Source organism: Bufo bufo, chromosome 5, assembly GCF_905171765.1.
Source record: "Bufo bufo chromosome 5, aBufBuf1.1, whole genome shotgun sequence".
NCBI classification, from domain to species: domain Eukaryota; kingdom Metazoa; phylum Chordata; class Amphibia; order Anura; family Bufonidae; genus Bufo; species Bufo bufo.
Window position 1 is genome coordinate 48,457,286 of NC_053393.1, and position 15,748 is coordinate 48,473,033.

Below are 15,748 nucleotides of genomic sequence, written 5' to 3' on the forward strand. Positions count from 1 at the left end.
ATTAGTGGGGGTCCGACCTCTGGGAGCCCCAACAATTCTGAGAATGAAGGGGCTCCAGTACTGATTCAAGTGCTACAACCCCTTGACAGTATTTCCGTGCTCAATGATGTCCCGGCCACCTTCTAAGCAGGGGAACTGAAGTATAGCTCCATGAACGTCAATAAGGTTGGCTGCAGTTCCACTGCACAGAAAGCAAAAAAATGATTCTAAAGATTAGTGTGGGGGGGGTTAGAGAGGAGAGACCCCCGCCAGTCATAAAGTGATGGCATAACCGTGTCTGATGGACCAAATTGTGAATGTGATATGTAACTTTTCATTTCAGAGATATCCCCAGGATACCTGATAGCACACATGCCCCACAGGATTCCAGTAAGTTGCATGGGGTATTTCATTGTATTTCTTTATTTGGGCCTGTATGTGGTTAATGCCGCCATCTTGTGAAATATGAACAGTTAGCTAAGCAATACTGATCTCACAGGATGGGATCCAGCCCTGTAACTTAAGCAAAGTCTTCAAAAATTCAACTCGGCTGCTTCGACAAGAAATTTGATTCTTTATGAATTACTTTTTAACGAATCGCATTCCATTTTGTGGAGCATGCACAATAACAGGGAACAGCGATCGCACCGCCCCCCCCTGTCATTTAACCCCTTATATGCTGCGTTCAATGCTGATCGCAGCATCTGAGAGTCAGTTCAGCCTATCAGGGGGTTAGTCAGGGGTTCATACAAAAAAACATATACACTCAACTCATCTATTTGATCGCAGAGATGCCATTGTGGCCATCTTGATTGAAGAAAATGCGCCAATTCTCTCTAGCGCTGATGTGTTTCACTGCACCCACCCAGCGTGATGACCTGGTGACGTCACACGTTAGCATGCAAGAGAATTGGCGCATTTTCTGCAATTAAGATGGCGGCGGCCTTTCCACCATCAAATGGATGAGGTGAGTTTTTTATTTACCGCCATTTCAGGAAAAATCGATTCATTGCCACAAAGCGCCACAAATGCAAATTTTTTTCTGAAATTTTGATTTAATTCCACTTTCTTAACTTCAATTCGCTTGACAATAAACTGAAGCTGTTAGATGGCCGTGTGAGGTTTTACTACAGCTTTTTGCTGACATCTAGTCATTAATCCTGTGGATTAAAAATGATAACATGCATTGGATCACATTATTGTATCAGGTAAATTGGGTCTTACAGGAACAACAGGAACTAGGGCTCTGTGTCCCCCATATTTGGGAATGCCAGAGATAGCCAAGTACAGTGCTCAGCTATCTCCACTGTCCCATAGAGCTTGAGTGGAGCAGCTCAACCTCAGCTTCATTCAAAAAATGGACATGGGACGCCCGTTCTTGTGATCTGTAGGGTTCCCAGTTGGACCCCCCGTGATCTAACAGTTATCCCATATCCAGTGGTTAAAGATAACATGTTGTAACCCATTTGAAAGCACACCAGATAGATCTACTATAGTGTATTGAACTGGAAGCCTATTGACTCCCATTGTACATATCATTGGCCTTCCATGGACATGCAGTTGTATTGAGATGCATGGTCAACTCTGCATTTCAATACATTTACAGTCAGGTCCATAAAAATTGGGACATCGACACAATTCTAACATTTATGTCTCTATACACCACCATAATGAATTTGAAATTAAACAAACCAGATGTGCTTTAACTGCAGACTGTCAGCTTTAATTTGAGGGTATTTACATCCAAATCAGGTGAACGGTGTAGGAATTACAACAGTTTGCATATGTGCCTCCCACTTGTTAAGGGGCCAAAAGTAATGGGACAATTTGCTTCTCGGCTGTTCCATGGCCAGGTGTGTGTTATTCCCTCATTATCCCAATTACAATGAGCAGATAAAAGTTCCAGAGGTCATTTCCAGTCTGCTATTTCCATTTGGAATCTGTTGCTGTCAACTCTCAATATGAGATCCAAAGAGCTGTCACTGTCAGTGAAGCAAGCCATTATTAGGCTGAAAAAACAAAACAAACCCATCAGAGAGATAGCAAAAACATTAGGCATGGCCAAAACAACTGTTTGGAACATTCCTCAAAAGAAGGAACGCTCCGGTGAGCTTAGCAACACCAAAAGACCCGGGAGAGCACGGAAAACAACTGTGGTGGATGACCAAAGAATTCTTTCCCTGGTGAAGAAAACACCCTTCACAACAGTTGGCCAGATCAAGAACACTCTCCAGGAGGTAGGTGTATGTGTGTCAAAGTCAACAATCAAGAGAAGACTTCACCAGAGTGAATACAGAGGGTTCACCACAAGATGTAAACCATTGGTGAGCCTCAAAAACAGGAAGGCCAGATTAGAGTTTGCCAAACGACCTCTAGAATAGCCTTCACAGTTCTGGAACAACATCCTATGGACAGATGAGACCAAGAACAACTTGTACCAGAGTGATGGGAAGAGAAGAGTATGGAGAAGGAAAGGAACTGCTCATGATCCTAAGCATACCACCTCATCAGTGAAGCATGGTTGAGGTAGTGTCATGGCGTGGGCATGTATGGCTGCCAATGGAACTGGTTCTCTTGTATTTATAGATGATGTGACTGCTGACAAAAGCAGCAGGATGAATTCTGAAGTTTTTCGGGCAATATTATCTGCTCATATTCAGCCAAATGCTTCAGAACTCATTGGACGGCGCTTCACAGTGCAGATGGACAATGACCCAAAGCATACTACAAAAGAAACCAAAGAGTTTTTTAAGGGAAAGAAGTGGAATGTTATGCAATGGCCAAGTCAATCACTGGACCTGAATCCGATTGAGCATGCATTTCACTTGCTGAAGACAAAACTGAAGGGAAAATGCCCCAAGAACAAGCAGGAACTGAAGACAGTTGCAGTAGAGGCCTGGCAGAGCATCACCAGGGATGAAACCCAGCGTCTGGTGATGTCTATGCGTTCCAGACTTCAGGCTGTAATTGACTGCAAAGGATTTGCAACCAAGTATTAAAAAGCGAAAGTTTGATTTATGATTATTATTCTGTCCCATTACTTTTGGTCCCTTAACAAGTGGGAGGCACATATGCAATCTGTTGTAATTCCTACACCGTTCACCTGATTTGGATGTAAATACCCTCAAATTAAAGCCGACAGTCTGCAGTTAAAGCACATCTTGTTCATTTCAAATCCATTGTGGTGGTGTATAGAGCCAAAAATGTTAGAATTGTGTAGATGTCCCAATATTTATGGACCTGACTGTAAATCATAGGTATGGCATACGCCTGGTGAATAGAAATCTGTGGGTACGTTAGTCATGTCTGCTGAACGTAGCTCCCGAATGCAGGGACCACAGGGCCGCCATTCAGTCCTATACTTACTGCTCCTGCACAACTGAAGCTGAACCTAATCTTTAGGCTACATGCACACGACCGTATGTATTTTGTGGTCCGCAAATTGCGGATCTGCAAAAAAAACAGACGACGTTCCGTATGGCATCCGTTTTTTTTTGCGGATCCATTGTAATAATGCCTATCCTTGTCCGCAAACTAGAAAAAAATAGGACATGCACAATTTTTTTTGCGAAGCAACGGAACGGACATACTGATGCGGACAGCACACGATGTGCTGTCCGCATTTTTTGCGGACCCATTGAAATGAATGGGTCCGCATCATATCCGCAAAAAAAACTGAACGGACACGGAAACAAAATACTGTCGTGTGCATGAGGCCTTTGGAAGAATGTTCATCAGTGGAATTTATATTTTGCCTTTTGTCTAAAAAACACATTTTTTTTTTCTTCCTCACAATTATAAGGTTCTAGTTCCTTTGAGTCCCAGAAAATGGATCGTCCCTCCATATCCGTTACGTCCCCCATGAGCCCTGGAATGTTGCGTGATGTTCCCCAGTTCCTGTCTGGACAACTCTCAGTATGTACAATAGTAACTTTACTGCGCACTTCACTTGGTTTCATAGCTTTGTGGTTCTCAGGACACACAATCTTGTCCGGTTCATCTCTGCTTCTCATAAGATATGCTGTAAACCACATAGAGTAGCCACCAGATATGAGACCTGCTAACATGACTTCTCTGAGACTTCTTTTTAACCATGTGGTTTCATTTTCATGCTGCTTTGCTATAATTTATTCTCAAAATGATCTATAGAAATGACTGCAGTGACATTTACCCTATTTATCAGTTATTGCGGAGGAGAGAACCTATTGTACGCTCAATAACAAGCTCCACTTGAGAAGAGTCTCGGCTGACTCAACCGGGGCTCGATGACTATTTTGTTAAATGACTGTATGGCAGTGATTGTATTCAGAAAGCTATGCTGCCTGCCTATCTCTAAGAAAGTACAAGGTAACTAGTGGGTACATAGACAAGAAGGGGGCCCCCCCCCATTATAGTGCCAGGTTTTGCCAACCAGGACTTAGTGTTGATTGCCCTTGACTGCACTTTTCAGGACCATTGGGTGCCAAGTTTTTAACTTCTCCCCTATCCACAGGATAAAGGATAGATATCTGATCGTGGGGGGGGTCTGAGTGTTGAGCCCCCCACCGATCCTGACAATAGGGGTCTCATTCACCAGTGTGACTGGTGCGTCAGGTGCCATTACATTTGTTCTGTAAATAACCCGTGGATAAGTTAAAAACTTTGGCACAACCCCTTTAAGAATGCAGTTCCTCTGGAGTGGGGTGCACTGGGCAGGTTCTCCTCACCCAGTACAAAAGTATATTGGTCAACCAGAGCTCAGAGCCCAAGCATCCCATAGCAGCTGTATGGTCTGCCTTTAAGGCTACGTCTACACGACGACATTTGTCGCGCGACAATAAGTCGCACGACAGATAGGGCGCAACATTTGTCGCGCGACATTTTGTTGCACCAATGTCACGCGACAATTTTTATAATGGCAGTCTATGGTGTCGCACTGCAATATCTCGAATGGATTTTCTGCGACTGTTGCGTCGCAGTCGCAGCATGTTGCATGTTGCAGTGCGACACCATAGACTGCCATTATAAAAATTGTCGCGCGACAATGGTGCTACAAAATGTCGCACGACAAATGTCGTCGTGTAGACGTAGCCTTAAGGGAATCTGTCACGACTCACCAGCGACCTCCCTATCCAGCTGTGGTTGATCTGATTAAAACACTGTTTTTCTTTGGTTGATCCGAGTCGCCATTCCCAACTTATGATACTTTTTCTTAGTATGCAAATTAGGCCTTTGGTGCAATAAGGACGTCACCGTTGCTCTTGTTGCACCCAAGCTCCACTCATTTCTGTGGCCAGTGCTTTCCAGGCTGCTTTGATTGACAGGACGAGGCAGTGGCAAAGCAGCAAGGGAGGGGCTGGCCGAAGAAATGAGTGGAGCTTGGGTGCAACAAGAGCAATGGTGAGGCCTTCATTGCACCAAAGGCCCAATTTGCATATTAAGAAAAAGTATCCTAGCTCAGGAACGGAGCCTCAAAAACAGGGTTTTAATCAGATAAATAAGTCCACCCAATCTACACTATACTTTTAGATAGATCTAAGTAATGCTGGAGCTGAAGTTCATTGAAGCTTCAGTAGTTAAAATTTGTACTGGAGTTCAGAGAACTTGGTGGTCCCAACCGGATATCAAAGATGTAGCTGGGGAAGGGGTTGCTGGTGCAATATGTGATAGGCGGGGGCGGATTGGCCATAGACCCTACAGGGAAATTTCCCGGTGGGCCACCCAAGCCCTTCTCACAGCCTCCAGCCAGGTTCATAATGAACTGATTCTCTCTTATGCACCTGGCCCGCAGCCGCAGATGCCCTCCTTAATTCAGGGCAGTGGTGTGATGGCAGTATTTTGTGCTGCACTGTGGTATTTGGTTCAGTTGGGATGGTATACCACTCTGCACTATGGTACTGCTGCCCATGCTTACTAAATATTAGGTATCTAGAACCATCCTATGGCTGCATATAGATCTTGAACTTGTATTTCATATAGTAACCCATGTCACTATATATTCACTTCCCAGTAGTCGTGTCTTTGCTTTATTCTTGACTATTTTTTGTAATTTCTGGTGAAGTCAGGAGGGGGTTTAATTTATGGTGTAACATTGCTCGGTAATGTTTGCTTATTGTGCATTTATTACTTCATAGTTTTCCACCCACGGACTCCTAGTGTATTGCTTCTTCCTAGGGGGTTCTAATGGGGTGAGATTAGGAAATGTTATATGCCTTCATAAGCATTGCTTCCTTTGCTTTCCTGTTAATTGCAGCAGTTTATTACAAATAATCATTACACTTAAGAGATGACTACATTTAGGGGTAACTACTGGGCCAGGGGACCTTATTCAAAGTTACGTAGACTCTTCAGAGTATATGGATATATAGGTATGCATAAGGCTAGGGCTACACGTAGAGGTCACCGAGCCATCACGAGGTGCTGGCTCAACCAGTGTGGTTTTCAGACTGTTAATGGCTGCACAGTTTTGAAGGCAAACCGCGGTTTAATCGCACTTCAGGCGGTTTTCGGCCACGCTGCACCCGGGCATCAGCGGCTCCGCACCAAAGACTATGTGTGGCCCTGCCAACATGAACAAGCAGAACTTTGGTGTAAGGGGCAAGGATAGTGAAGCATTGACTTTCCGAGCCTCTGACCTTGTTAGAAATGAGATAGAGGGTGGATTTATGACTCTATCCGACTGTATACACTGTACATATCCAACTGATGGATCGGTTCTAACATGGGAAGGGAGCTTCCTCTCTGTTTTGGAGATGTGATGAAGTGCATTGGCTATGTGGCTCAGTGCAAAAGCTAAGCCAGCCCCATTCTCCATTACTAGACAATAGTCACATACCATCACAGAGGGAGCCCCCTATCTGTGTCAGAACCAACACAGAAATGCAGCAGACAGAAGCTGGTAGCAGGTCATTGGGGCAGCTATCATAATGAAAGTATATTAGTAAGTGTAATCAGTTTTTATTTATAATTTATTAAGACAAGTTCTTATCTGTCTTGAGAACCCCTTTAATTTGAGAAAATTCAGCACCCTCCTGCAACTTCCCACTGCTTCTGTATACCCTCATGCAATCCCAAGCATATTTTTTCCCCTAGAATTTTTAGATAGGACTAGGACATTGAATTCTAATATCCTCTCCACTCAAGGATGTGTGCTTTAGTTTCATGAAATACAGATTCCATATCCTTCTAACAGCAGGTAAAGTCAGAACATTAGTCACCATATTCCACATCTGCATGTCACCATTAAAGATTTCCTTGTATGAAGAACAGGCTTGCCAAATGGGCCAAAGTTAGTCTGTGACAATCACATAATTTCTTCCGTGCATTGTGTTTTGTGCCTTTTTTGTTGCCCGGTCACATCAGTTCACATCACATAATACAACATGGCCAGATCAAGGTCTCTGTAAAACAAAGAGTAATACTTTCATACCACATCTATGCAATAGCACCGTACATTGGTCAACTAAGTATGCTGTACATACTAATAATGCTAGGAAACAGTTCAGGCATAGCAGTTTCAGATACAGAAACTAGGCCAAGCATATCAGAAAAGAACTAGAACTTGGAAATTCACTGGCAAACAGAACTTGGACAGAATTCAGACCATAAAGGGAACAGACTCAGGGGCAAGGCAAACAGAACTTGGACAGACTTCAGACACACATAACAAAATCCATAAAACAGACACAGGTACATTACCACCAGAACTAGGACAGATATCAGACCACGAACAGGCAAACAAACAGATCAGGAACAGGCCAGGTGGAGAAACAGATCAGAAGCTCCTTCACAGAATCCAGAAAAAGAATCCAGAAAAAGAACAAGATCCAATAGAATCAATGTTCCAAAGCCAGGGACAGGACACACAAAGCTATAGCAGGAAATAAATAGCAGACTAACAAACTCATTAGTCAAACATAAGCAGACACAACACCAGGAAACATTAACTCATACTGTACTGAACGGAGGAGAGATACAAGAACATTGGAACCAATTCACACTCACAAGTAACCAAGTCCAGGATGCATGGAACAGTGGCAACATGAACCACCATAGAAACAATGGTCCAAATTAAAACCCACAAGACGCGGAAGCCTGAGTGCACGGTACAATGGCACTAGTGAAACATAAAGTTACGATGACTAATTAAGTTGGAAGCTTAGGGTACCCCAAGTGGGTGGTAGAGACCCATGACTGGTGAAAGCCCATAGACAAGTTCCCAGTTTAGTCATGCTATAATCTGGCTTAACAGTGCAGAGTAAAAGTAGTGCAAGACAAAAACTCAGATTCTGGGTTGCCCAGAAAAATGCTTATGTTTATATAAAATTGGAGCATGAGCCTCAGTGCCTCTTATGTATAAATCCTCACCTCTGCTCCCCACTGCAGCTATTATAGAGATTATAGATGATAGTTGAAGTTATTAAAAATTGGCACATTTTTTATTCCATCTGTGATTTTTTTTTTTTTTATTATGGCAATGGATGCCGTGGAAGCTGAACAGATAAAGTGAAGTACTGTATATCCTGATACACCATCGTTAACCAACACAGTATCTGAAGCTGAGGTTGTCCTCAGGGCTCTTTTCTGTGTGTCCACCTTGAACAGATGACCCGGCACATGAGGCTTGTGGCCACCACTTATCTGAAAGAAGATCTGTTAGCTTCATATTCTGCCTGTTGTATGGCTACAGGTCTGTACTACCCAAAAACGTGCCATTTGGCTACTAGTAGCACTAAAATAACACACTGGCAGTGGCATACCTAGAAATGACTGGGCCCCACAGCAAACTTTTGAACGAAACCCTCTCCTCCCATGCAACCCCCACTCCTGTGGCTAGTCAAAATTGTTAACAGAAAAATGCCAATAAAGGGAGGAAGGTCATGAATACTTCTCCCAGACTACCATGATTAGATCAGATATAGAAAAATGGAGGTAGTAATCTTCTAAAACATAGCGTTTATTAATATATAGTTAAAACGTTTACCAACAATACGCTTAATACTGAAAGTGTGCACACCACCACTCGTGCAGCAAAAATAAAACACACAATAACACAAAATTGCCAAAGATACCCTAAGTTGACAGTATCAGGCAATGGCAATAAAGGAAAAATCAGCCAACCGGAAATATATCCCACAATAATATAAGGAACGGTCTTACCGGTGGGTAGAGGTCATCTGGAGACCATCGTGAAGTTCCAGAGGTCTCGGTTTTCAAATATAACAGCGGGCGGGGTCCTGGTTTTGGACTCTGTCTCTAGAACGCCCTGTCAGGTCTAGTATGCCCTGATGTCCTCCTAATACAGAGTCATCACCCTGACAAGGGCGGCCCGTCCGGAACCTTTCCCTAAAAATAGGAGGCCCTGGACGTCCCTGCCTAGGGATGCTAATGGATGGATGACCCCTAAAAGCAGGAAAAAATCCCAACGCGTTTAATCTTGAATATAAATAGCCCTAGACTCTTCAGGGGCTTAAGGGCTCACTAAGGCTAGCTCTTTTCTTTTTTAAATTCTTTATTTATGAGTTTTCAGGAATATGGTTAATGTTACATCATGTTGATCCACATATAACAGGATGGATATGTTGGCACCAGGCCAACAAAAAGTCATAAGTGACATATTAACATCCTGCCAACAAGATCTAAATATATGTAAGATATGAATTAGCCATCATAATGAATGATTAACATGAAAAAGCTATACAACCACTCCATGAGCGGCACAAAACATTAGGGCTTAATCCAGAATTTTGAAAAACAAAAACAAAAAAGGGGGAAGAATCATAATAAGACTGTACAAATACAGGGGAGGTCACAATACAAACCCACAAAAGGGAAGGGTAGGCCACATAAGGTAAAAGAGATGGCAATGATAGAAATGACCCCTTCAAGCCAGTAAGAATTGGTACTCCATTGAATCCTGGAAGACAAACCAAGGGGTCCAAGCAGTAACAAAAGCTTTATGATTGTTCTTTAAGGACGCCGCTAGTTCCTCCATTCTGCGGATCTCTTCCACTTTCTGTATCCAAAGCTCGGTGGATGATGGAGTAGGAGACTTCCATTTCACCGGGATGCAGGACCTAGCTGCAATGACCAAATGGCGCAGGCAGGACTGACGGAGTAAGCTCAGGGGTAAATCCGACAGAAATAATAAGAAAAACCCTGGCGTGTTTGGTATGGAAAAAGAGAAAATAGATGCCAAGGTCTTATGGATTGATTCCCAGAAATGCTTGACTTTGTCACAATGCCAGAAAATATGAAGCAACGAGCCTTGAGATGTTTCGCAACGCCAGCACAAAGGGGACGTTGTCGGAAACATTCTCTGGAGACGGGTCGGGACATAATACCATCTTGATAGTATTTTATAACTGGCCTCCTGATACTTAGTGGCAATGGAGGATTTGTGGGCCAATTGTAATAGTTTGGACCATTGGTCAGAGGCGATATTAACTTGCAAATCCTGAATCCACTTGTCAGTGTAGGGAGGGCGAAAATCTGCTTCGGCGTTACCAGCGCTTTGTAGAGTTCTGAGAGAGAATGGCGGTATACTCCTGAGCCTATGCACGTTTTTTCAAAAGGCGTAAGAGCTCTATCAAATCCCGGGGAAGAGGGAATAGAGGAAAGGAAGTGATGTAATTGCCTAGCTCTCCACGGTCCGAGAGTACAGGGGTCAGACAGCCCCGAAAGTTCAGCGTATGTGAACCACCGTTCGGAGGTTCTAAAGAAAGGCGCGCGACATCTACCACTCAATCGCCATTGTACAAATAGGCCTCCCGAACTACTCGCCGGGAAGTCCCATGACAGGGAACATTGGGGATGGTGTTGGAGAGATCATGAGAATGTGTTGGTATTTGTGGAATTGAAGTAAAGTTGGCCCAATGATAGGGTGAGTGGATATTGTAGAAGGAGTTTTCCTATCAGTCCATGGCAGTAGAGCCAGTGGGGTCTAGGATGAGAGTTGTTCAATGGAGATCCATTGTTTAAATGGAGCATGTCGGCACCAGTCTACCACCCGCTGAAACATGGAAGCAGCATGATATTTCCGTAAGTCAGGTATCCCCAACCCTCCCCTATCCCTCGGAACATGTAGCAGGGATCTGGTTAGTCTCGGGTTCCTTCCTGCCCAAATGAATTTAAAAAGGTCACGGTGTGCAGTATTAAAGAAACTAGCTGGTACGTGGATGGGAAGAGTCTGGAATAGATATAACAGACGCGGGAGAACATTCATTTTAAAGATGGCACACCGACCAAACCATGTATATAGGCCTTTGGACCATCTCTTAAGGTCTTCCCTAATTTGACTCAAGAGAGGGGTGTAATTTCTGGAAAACAGCTCCTTCAGATCCTTGGGAATCATCGTACCCAAGTATCTAATGGCACCCATCGTCCACTTGAACGGGAAGGAATTCGCTAGGTCAGTTTCAAGGGAGTTTGGTATGGATATATTAAGAGCCTCAGATTTTTGTAGGTTAATTTTCAAATTGGATAGGTTATGAAACGTCTTAAATTCAGCTATTAGGTTGGGGAAGGTGATCCGAGGTTTGGTAATCATAAACATCAGATCATCCGCGTAGGCCGCTATCTTGAATTCCTGATCGCCCACTACCAAACCTGAGATGTCAGGGTTTTTCCTAATTGTCCTCAGTAGGGGTTCTAGGGTAAGAACGAAAATTAAGGGTGATAAAGGGCACCCTTGGCGGGTACCATTCCTGATATCAAAGGGGGGCAAGAGCACACCATTAACCTTTGTGGACGCCGAGGGTGAGGAATAAAGAGAGCGGATCCATGATAACAGCGGACCCTCAATGCCCACATGGTTTAGCATCTAGGGATAAACTCGTTTGGTTAGACTGTGGGAGATTGTATAGGTTCTGATAAAAGTGGGAGAAAGCCTTTGTTATGGAATCAGGGTTGTTCAGAACATGGCTTCGTGGAGGCGCAATTCGGGGGACATAATTCCTCGCTCTTTGTTCACGTAATGATCTGGCCAGCAGTCTACCACATTTATTGCCATATTCGAAAAAATGTCTTCTACCCCTTGAGAGGATAAATTTCGTATGAATATCTAGTTGTCTTTAAGTTTACCCCTGGCCAGTAAAAGAGCTGAACGAACTGATTGCACATGGGAGCGTTTATGAGCCTGCTCCAGTTCGGCAATTTTCTTTAGGATCTGAGAAATTTCCAATGCCCTCTCTTTCTTGCGCCGAGCTCCATGTCTAATGAACTCCCCCCGTATCACACATTTGTGTACAGCCCACACCGTAAGGGGTAAGGCATTGTTAACTTGATTTTCTTCAAAATAGTGAGAAACAGCTAAGCTAATTTCCTGAGAAACTTCCAAATCCTGTAACACCGACTCATTGAGGCGCCATTGCCAAGATCTGGGAGACGAAAGAGGGGATTTCAAGGAGACATGTAGCATGGCGTGATCCGAAAATGTTATAGGATCAATTGAGGAAGAGGCGATGAGCGGAACTGCCGAATGTCTTAGCAAAAAATAATCCAATCTGGAGTAGACATCTCTGGGCGTAGAGTAGTAAGTGAAATCCCTAGATTCATGGTTAACTGCTCGCCAAACATCTACTAGCTGATACGTATGAAGAAGACCTTTAATGCGACGGATATAGGAGTAAGCTTCATGAGAGGTTCCCTTTGAAACATCTACAAGTGGGTCCAAAGCGACATTTAGATCTCCTCCGACCAAAAGAGTGCCCTCTGCAAAACCATCTAGTATAGATAGAATTCCAATTAGGGCCCTCAATTGTTTAGTATTGGGCAGGTATATGTTAGCCAATGTGTACACCTGGCCTCCTATACGACCCTTGACAAACAGAAACCTGACAGTGTCATCTGAACTAGTGTCCAGAAATTTCCAGGGGGTGGATCTACCAATAAGGATACTCACACCTCTTAATTTTGATACGTTGTAACAGCTATTATAAGCATCTGGATATCTGGGGGAACTAAACTTCTGTATAGTATCCCTGCGAAAATTAGTCTCTTGAATGAAGGCAATTTGTACCCTTTTACACCACATGAGCCGGAGAATGGAGGAACGTTTTTCTCAGGAGTATTCAACCCGTTGGCATTGATTGATGCGAAGGTAATATCGGACATAGTCAGGGCCTGTAAAAGAGCAAAATATGAAAGAAAGGTCATTGGGGGGGGCGGGGGGGTAAGAGACAAAAGGATAGGTGGACAGTACACAAAATTTAAATCAACAAAAGACAAATATACCTATTAGGTCAAATATCTAAGCCGGCTAATCCAGATCAGATAAAACAAAATTAAACAAAACTGTGGAAAATGTTATCCACCATGCAATTCTTGGTAAGCCCAATTTGAGCGAGCCAAGACTCACCGTCCTAGTAGGGGTGAAGGAGAGCTATCTAGAAAGCATCCCTTTCCCCGGCCCAGACATATTTAAGCAACGATAAGAGAATTAAGAAAGGAGATACAGAGGACAGCGGAAGACTAAAATTAAACAACTACCAACGGGGGGAAAAAAACGTTGAACATGTCAGTGCCACACTCCGTTCTCTGTATCCACTTCTTATCTAGCACAATACCAAGTATTGTAGGTCACATAACAAGGGTTCTTCTCAACCCATAGGACCTGGAACTATTTGTGAAGAAGAAAGTCCCCTATCCTGGAGGTTGGGGACTTGGTCTTGTTGGGGTCCACCTCTCAGTCGTGGTGGGGGCCCAGTTGCAGGAGATGAGAAAACTGGAACGTCAAGCCAGTCCGGTAGTGAGATGAGTGGGCTGTCCAGAAACTGACTAAGCTCTCCCGCCTGGTCTGGGAAGTGTAGGGCAAATGTAGATCCATTTTTACGGACTATCAGGTAGAACGGGTGGCCCCAACGATAAGTGGCCCCAGCATTGGTGATAATTTGCAGGAGAGGTTTGAGAGAGCGCCTCATAAGCAAGGTTCTCCTAGATACATCAGGTAGGATTTGAATCTGTGATCCAGCAAATGTTATAGGGCCCTGTCTCCAGGCTCTTTGTAAAAGTTCGTCTTTTTCTCTGAAGAAGTGAACTCTACATAAGACGTCGCGTGGAGCCGAATTCTCTGGACGCCTAGGGCCAAGGACCCTGTGTACTCTATCTAGTTTATCTCAGACTCCTCAGATCTGGCGAGAAGAGAGTTGAAGATAGTGGACACCGCTTTCCGTAATTCTGTGGCTTGGACCTCTTCAGGGATCCCACGTAGCTTGATATTATTACGTCGGTCCCTGTTTTCCTGGTCGTCTAGCTGCAAAAGTAGGTGTCTGTTTAAGGCCTTCTGCAAGGTAATGATTGTTTCCACATTAGTAAGGCGGGAACCCAGCTCAATTGAAACTTAAGCTTGTGAAGTCAACTTAGTAGAAATATCTGTTAGGTCAGCCTTGACTTCTGCTATAGCTTAATCATGGCCTTGACCCTTTGTATGATCGCCTCCAGATCCGTTTTAGTAGGGAGCGTACTAAGGAGTGACCATATATCCCTTAGCTTTGGACGTTTAGCACGTCTACCTTGAGAAGAGGAGGCAGATGATGAAGCCCCTGAGGAATCAGAAACGGCTAAAGGGATGAAAAATAGCCGGAGTAGAGGGGAGATCCACCGGCAGAATCTGAGAGGGCCGGTCATCCCCATTTGCGGCCTGTGAGCAGCCTTGGGCCTGTAGCTGAGGTGTATATGGCTGGGCCGTTAGCGGAGCTTGGGTACCACCAGACTGTGGGGCCAGAGTCTTAGATCGGCAGGGAAGTTGAGGCGAAGCCGGCAAAATACCGGTACGAGGCCTAGGTGCGGCATCACAATGCATCTCACTCACCCGGGTAAGAGTGGAGGTCTCGTCTGTGTCCATGGACCCAGGAGTGGTCACAAAGAGCTGCAGATGCAGGTCTCCGGAGGCTAAAACGCAAGGCACATGGGCCAACTGCTAGGATGCACACAGTCCTTGGAGGTGGGAGCGGGGGAGCAGTCATCTCTTGCGCTCCCTCAGGCGCCATCTTGGAACATAAGGCCGCCTGGACGTACGACTTCTTGCCTGGTAAGTGTGACCTATGGTTGCGGAAGTCACTGCAGGTCAGTCTGAGGATAGTGACAGCTGCGATGGGGAGACCGCTTGTGTATGAGCCGATAAGCTGACAGCCTGGTTCACAGGAGCGGTCGGCTCCTCTGTGTCTTCCTCCATCGGCGCCATTTTGGGAGGTTCTGGCACGGGGGCCGGCGTGGAGGAGAAATACCTCGCGATGTGAGGTTCTGAGGCCATATATGTGGACAGGGAACAGGGCCAAAGGGATCACTGGGGGCATATGGCTCAGTTTATCTGTCCCTCACTGGCTCCAGGTACTGTTCATCTTGTGGAGGGGACCGCGTATGGCATCCCTGGCGCACACTTCACGATGGTCTCCAGATGACCTCTACCCACGGGTAAGACCGTTCCTTATATTATTGTGGTATATATTTCTGGTTGGCTGATTTTTCCTTTATTGCCATTACCTGATACTGTCAACTTAGGGTATCTTTGGCAATTTTGTGTTATTGTGTGTTTTATTTTTGCTGCACGAGTGGTGGTGTGCACACTTTCAGTATTAAGCGTATTGTTGGTAAACGTTTTAACTATATATTATTAAACGCTATGTTTTGATAGATTACTACCTCCATTTTTCTATATTTAGTCAAAATTGTTCTCTTGGATCAGGCCCTGCAGCCGCTCTATCCGTTTCCTACAGTGTCACTGTATATAATGTCATTTTATAATACTGTTGAGGAGGCCCTGACAATAACCTCTTTTACTCCTCCTCCTGGG

At 44.5% G+C, this 15,748-nt stretch overlaps 1 protein-coding gene across 11 annotated transcripts in view; it reads left to right on the forward strand.

The window, feature by feature from the left end:
• The window catches only part of RIMS2 (regulating synaptic membrane exocytosis 2), a 638,194-nt gene that overhangs the window by 385,184 nt on the left and 237,262 nt on the right, over positions 1–15,748 (forward strand). For all 11 annotated transcript variants that reach the window (XM_040432551.1, XM_040432553.1, XM_040432561.1 and 8 more), the window contains 2 exons: positions 323–369; positions 3,782–3,894. In XM_040432551.1, the coding sequence (XP_040288485.1) occupies positions 323–369; positions 3,782–3,894 (160 nt within the window). The remainder of the gene's footprint in view (positions 1–322; positions 370–3,781; positions 3,895–15,748) is intronic.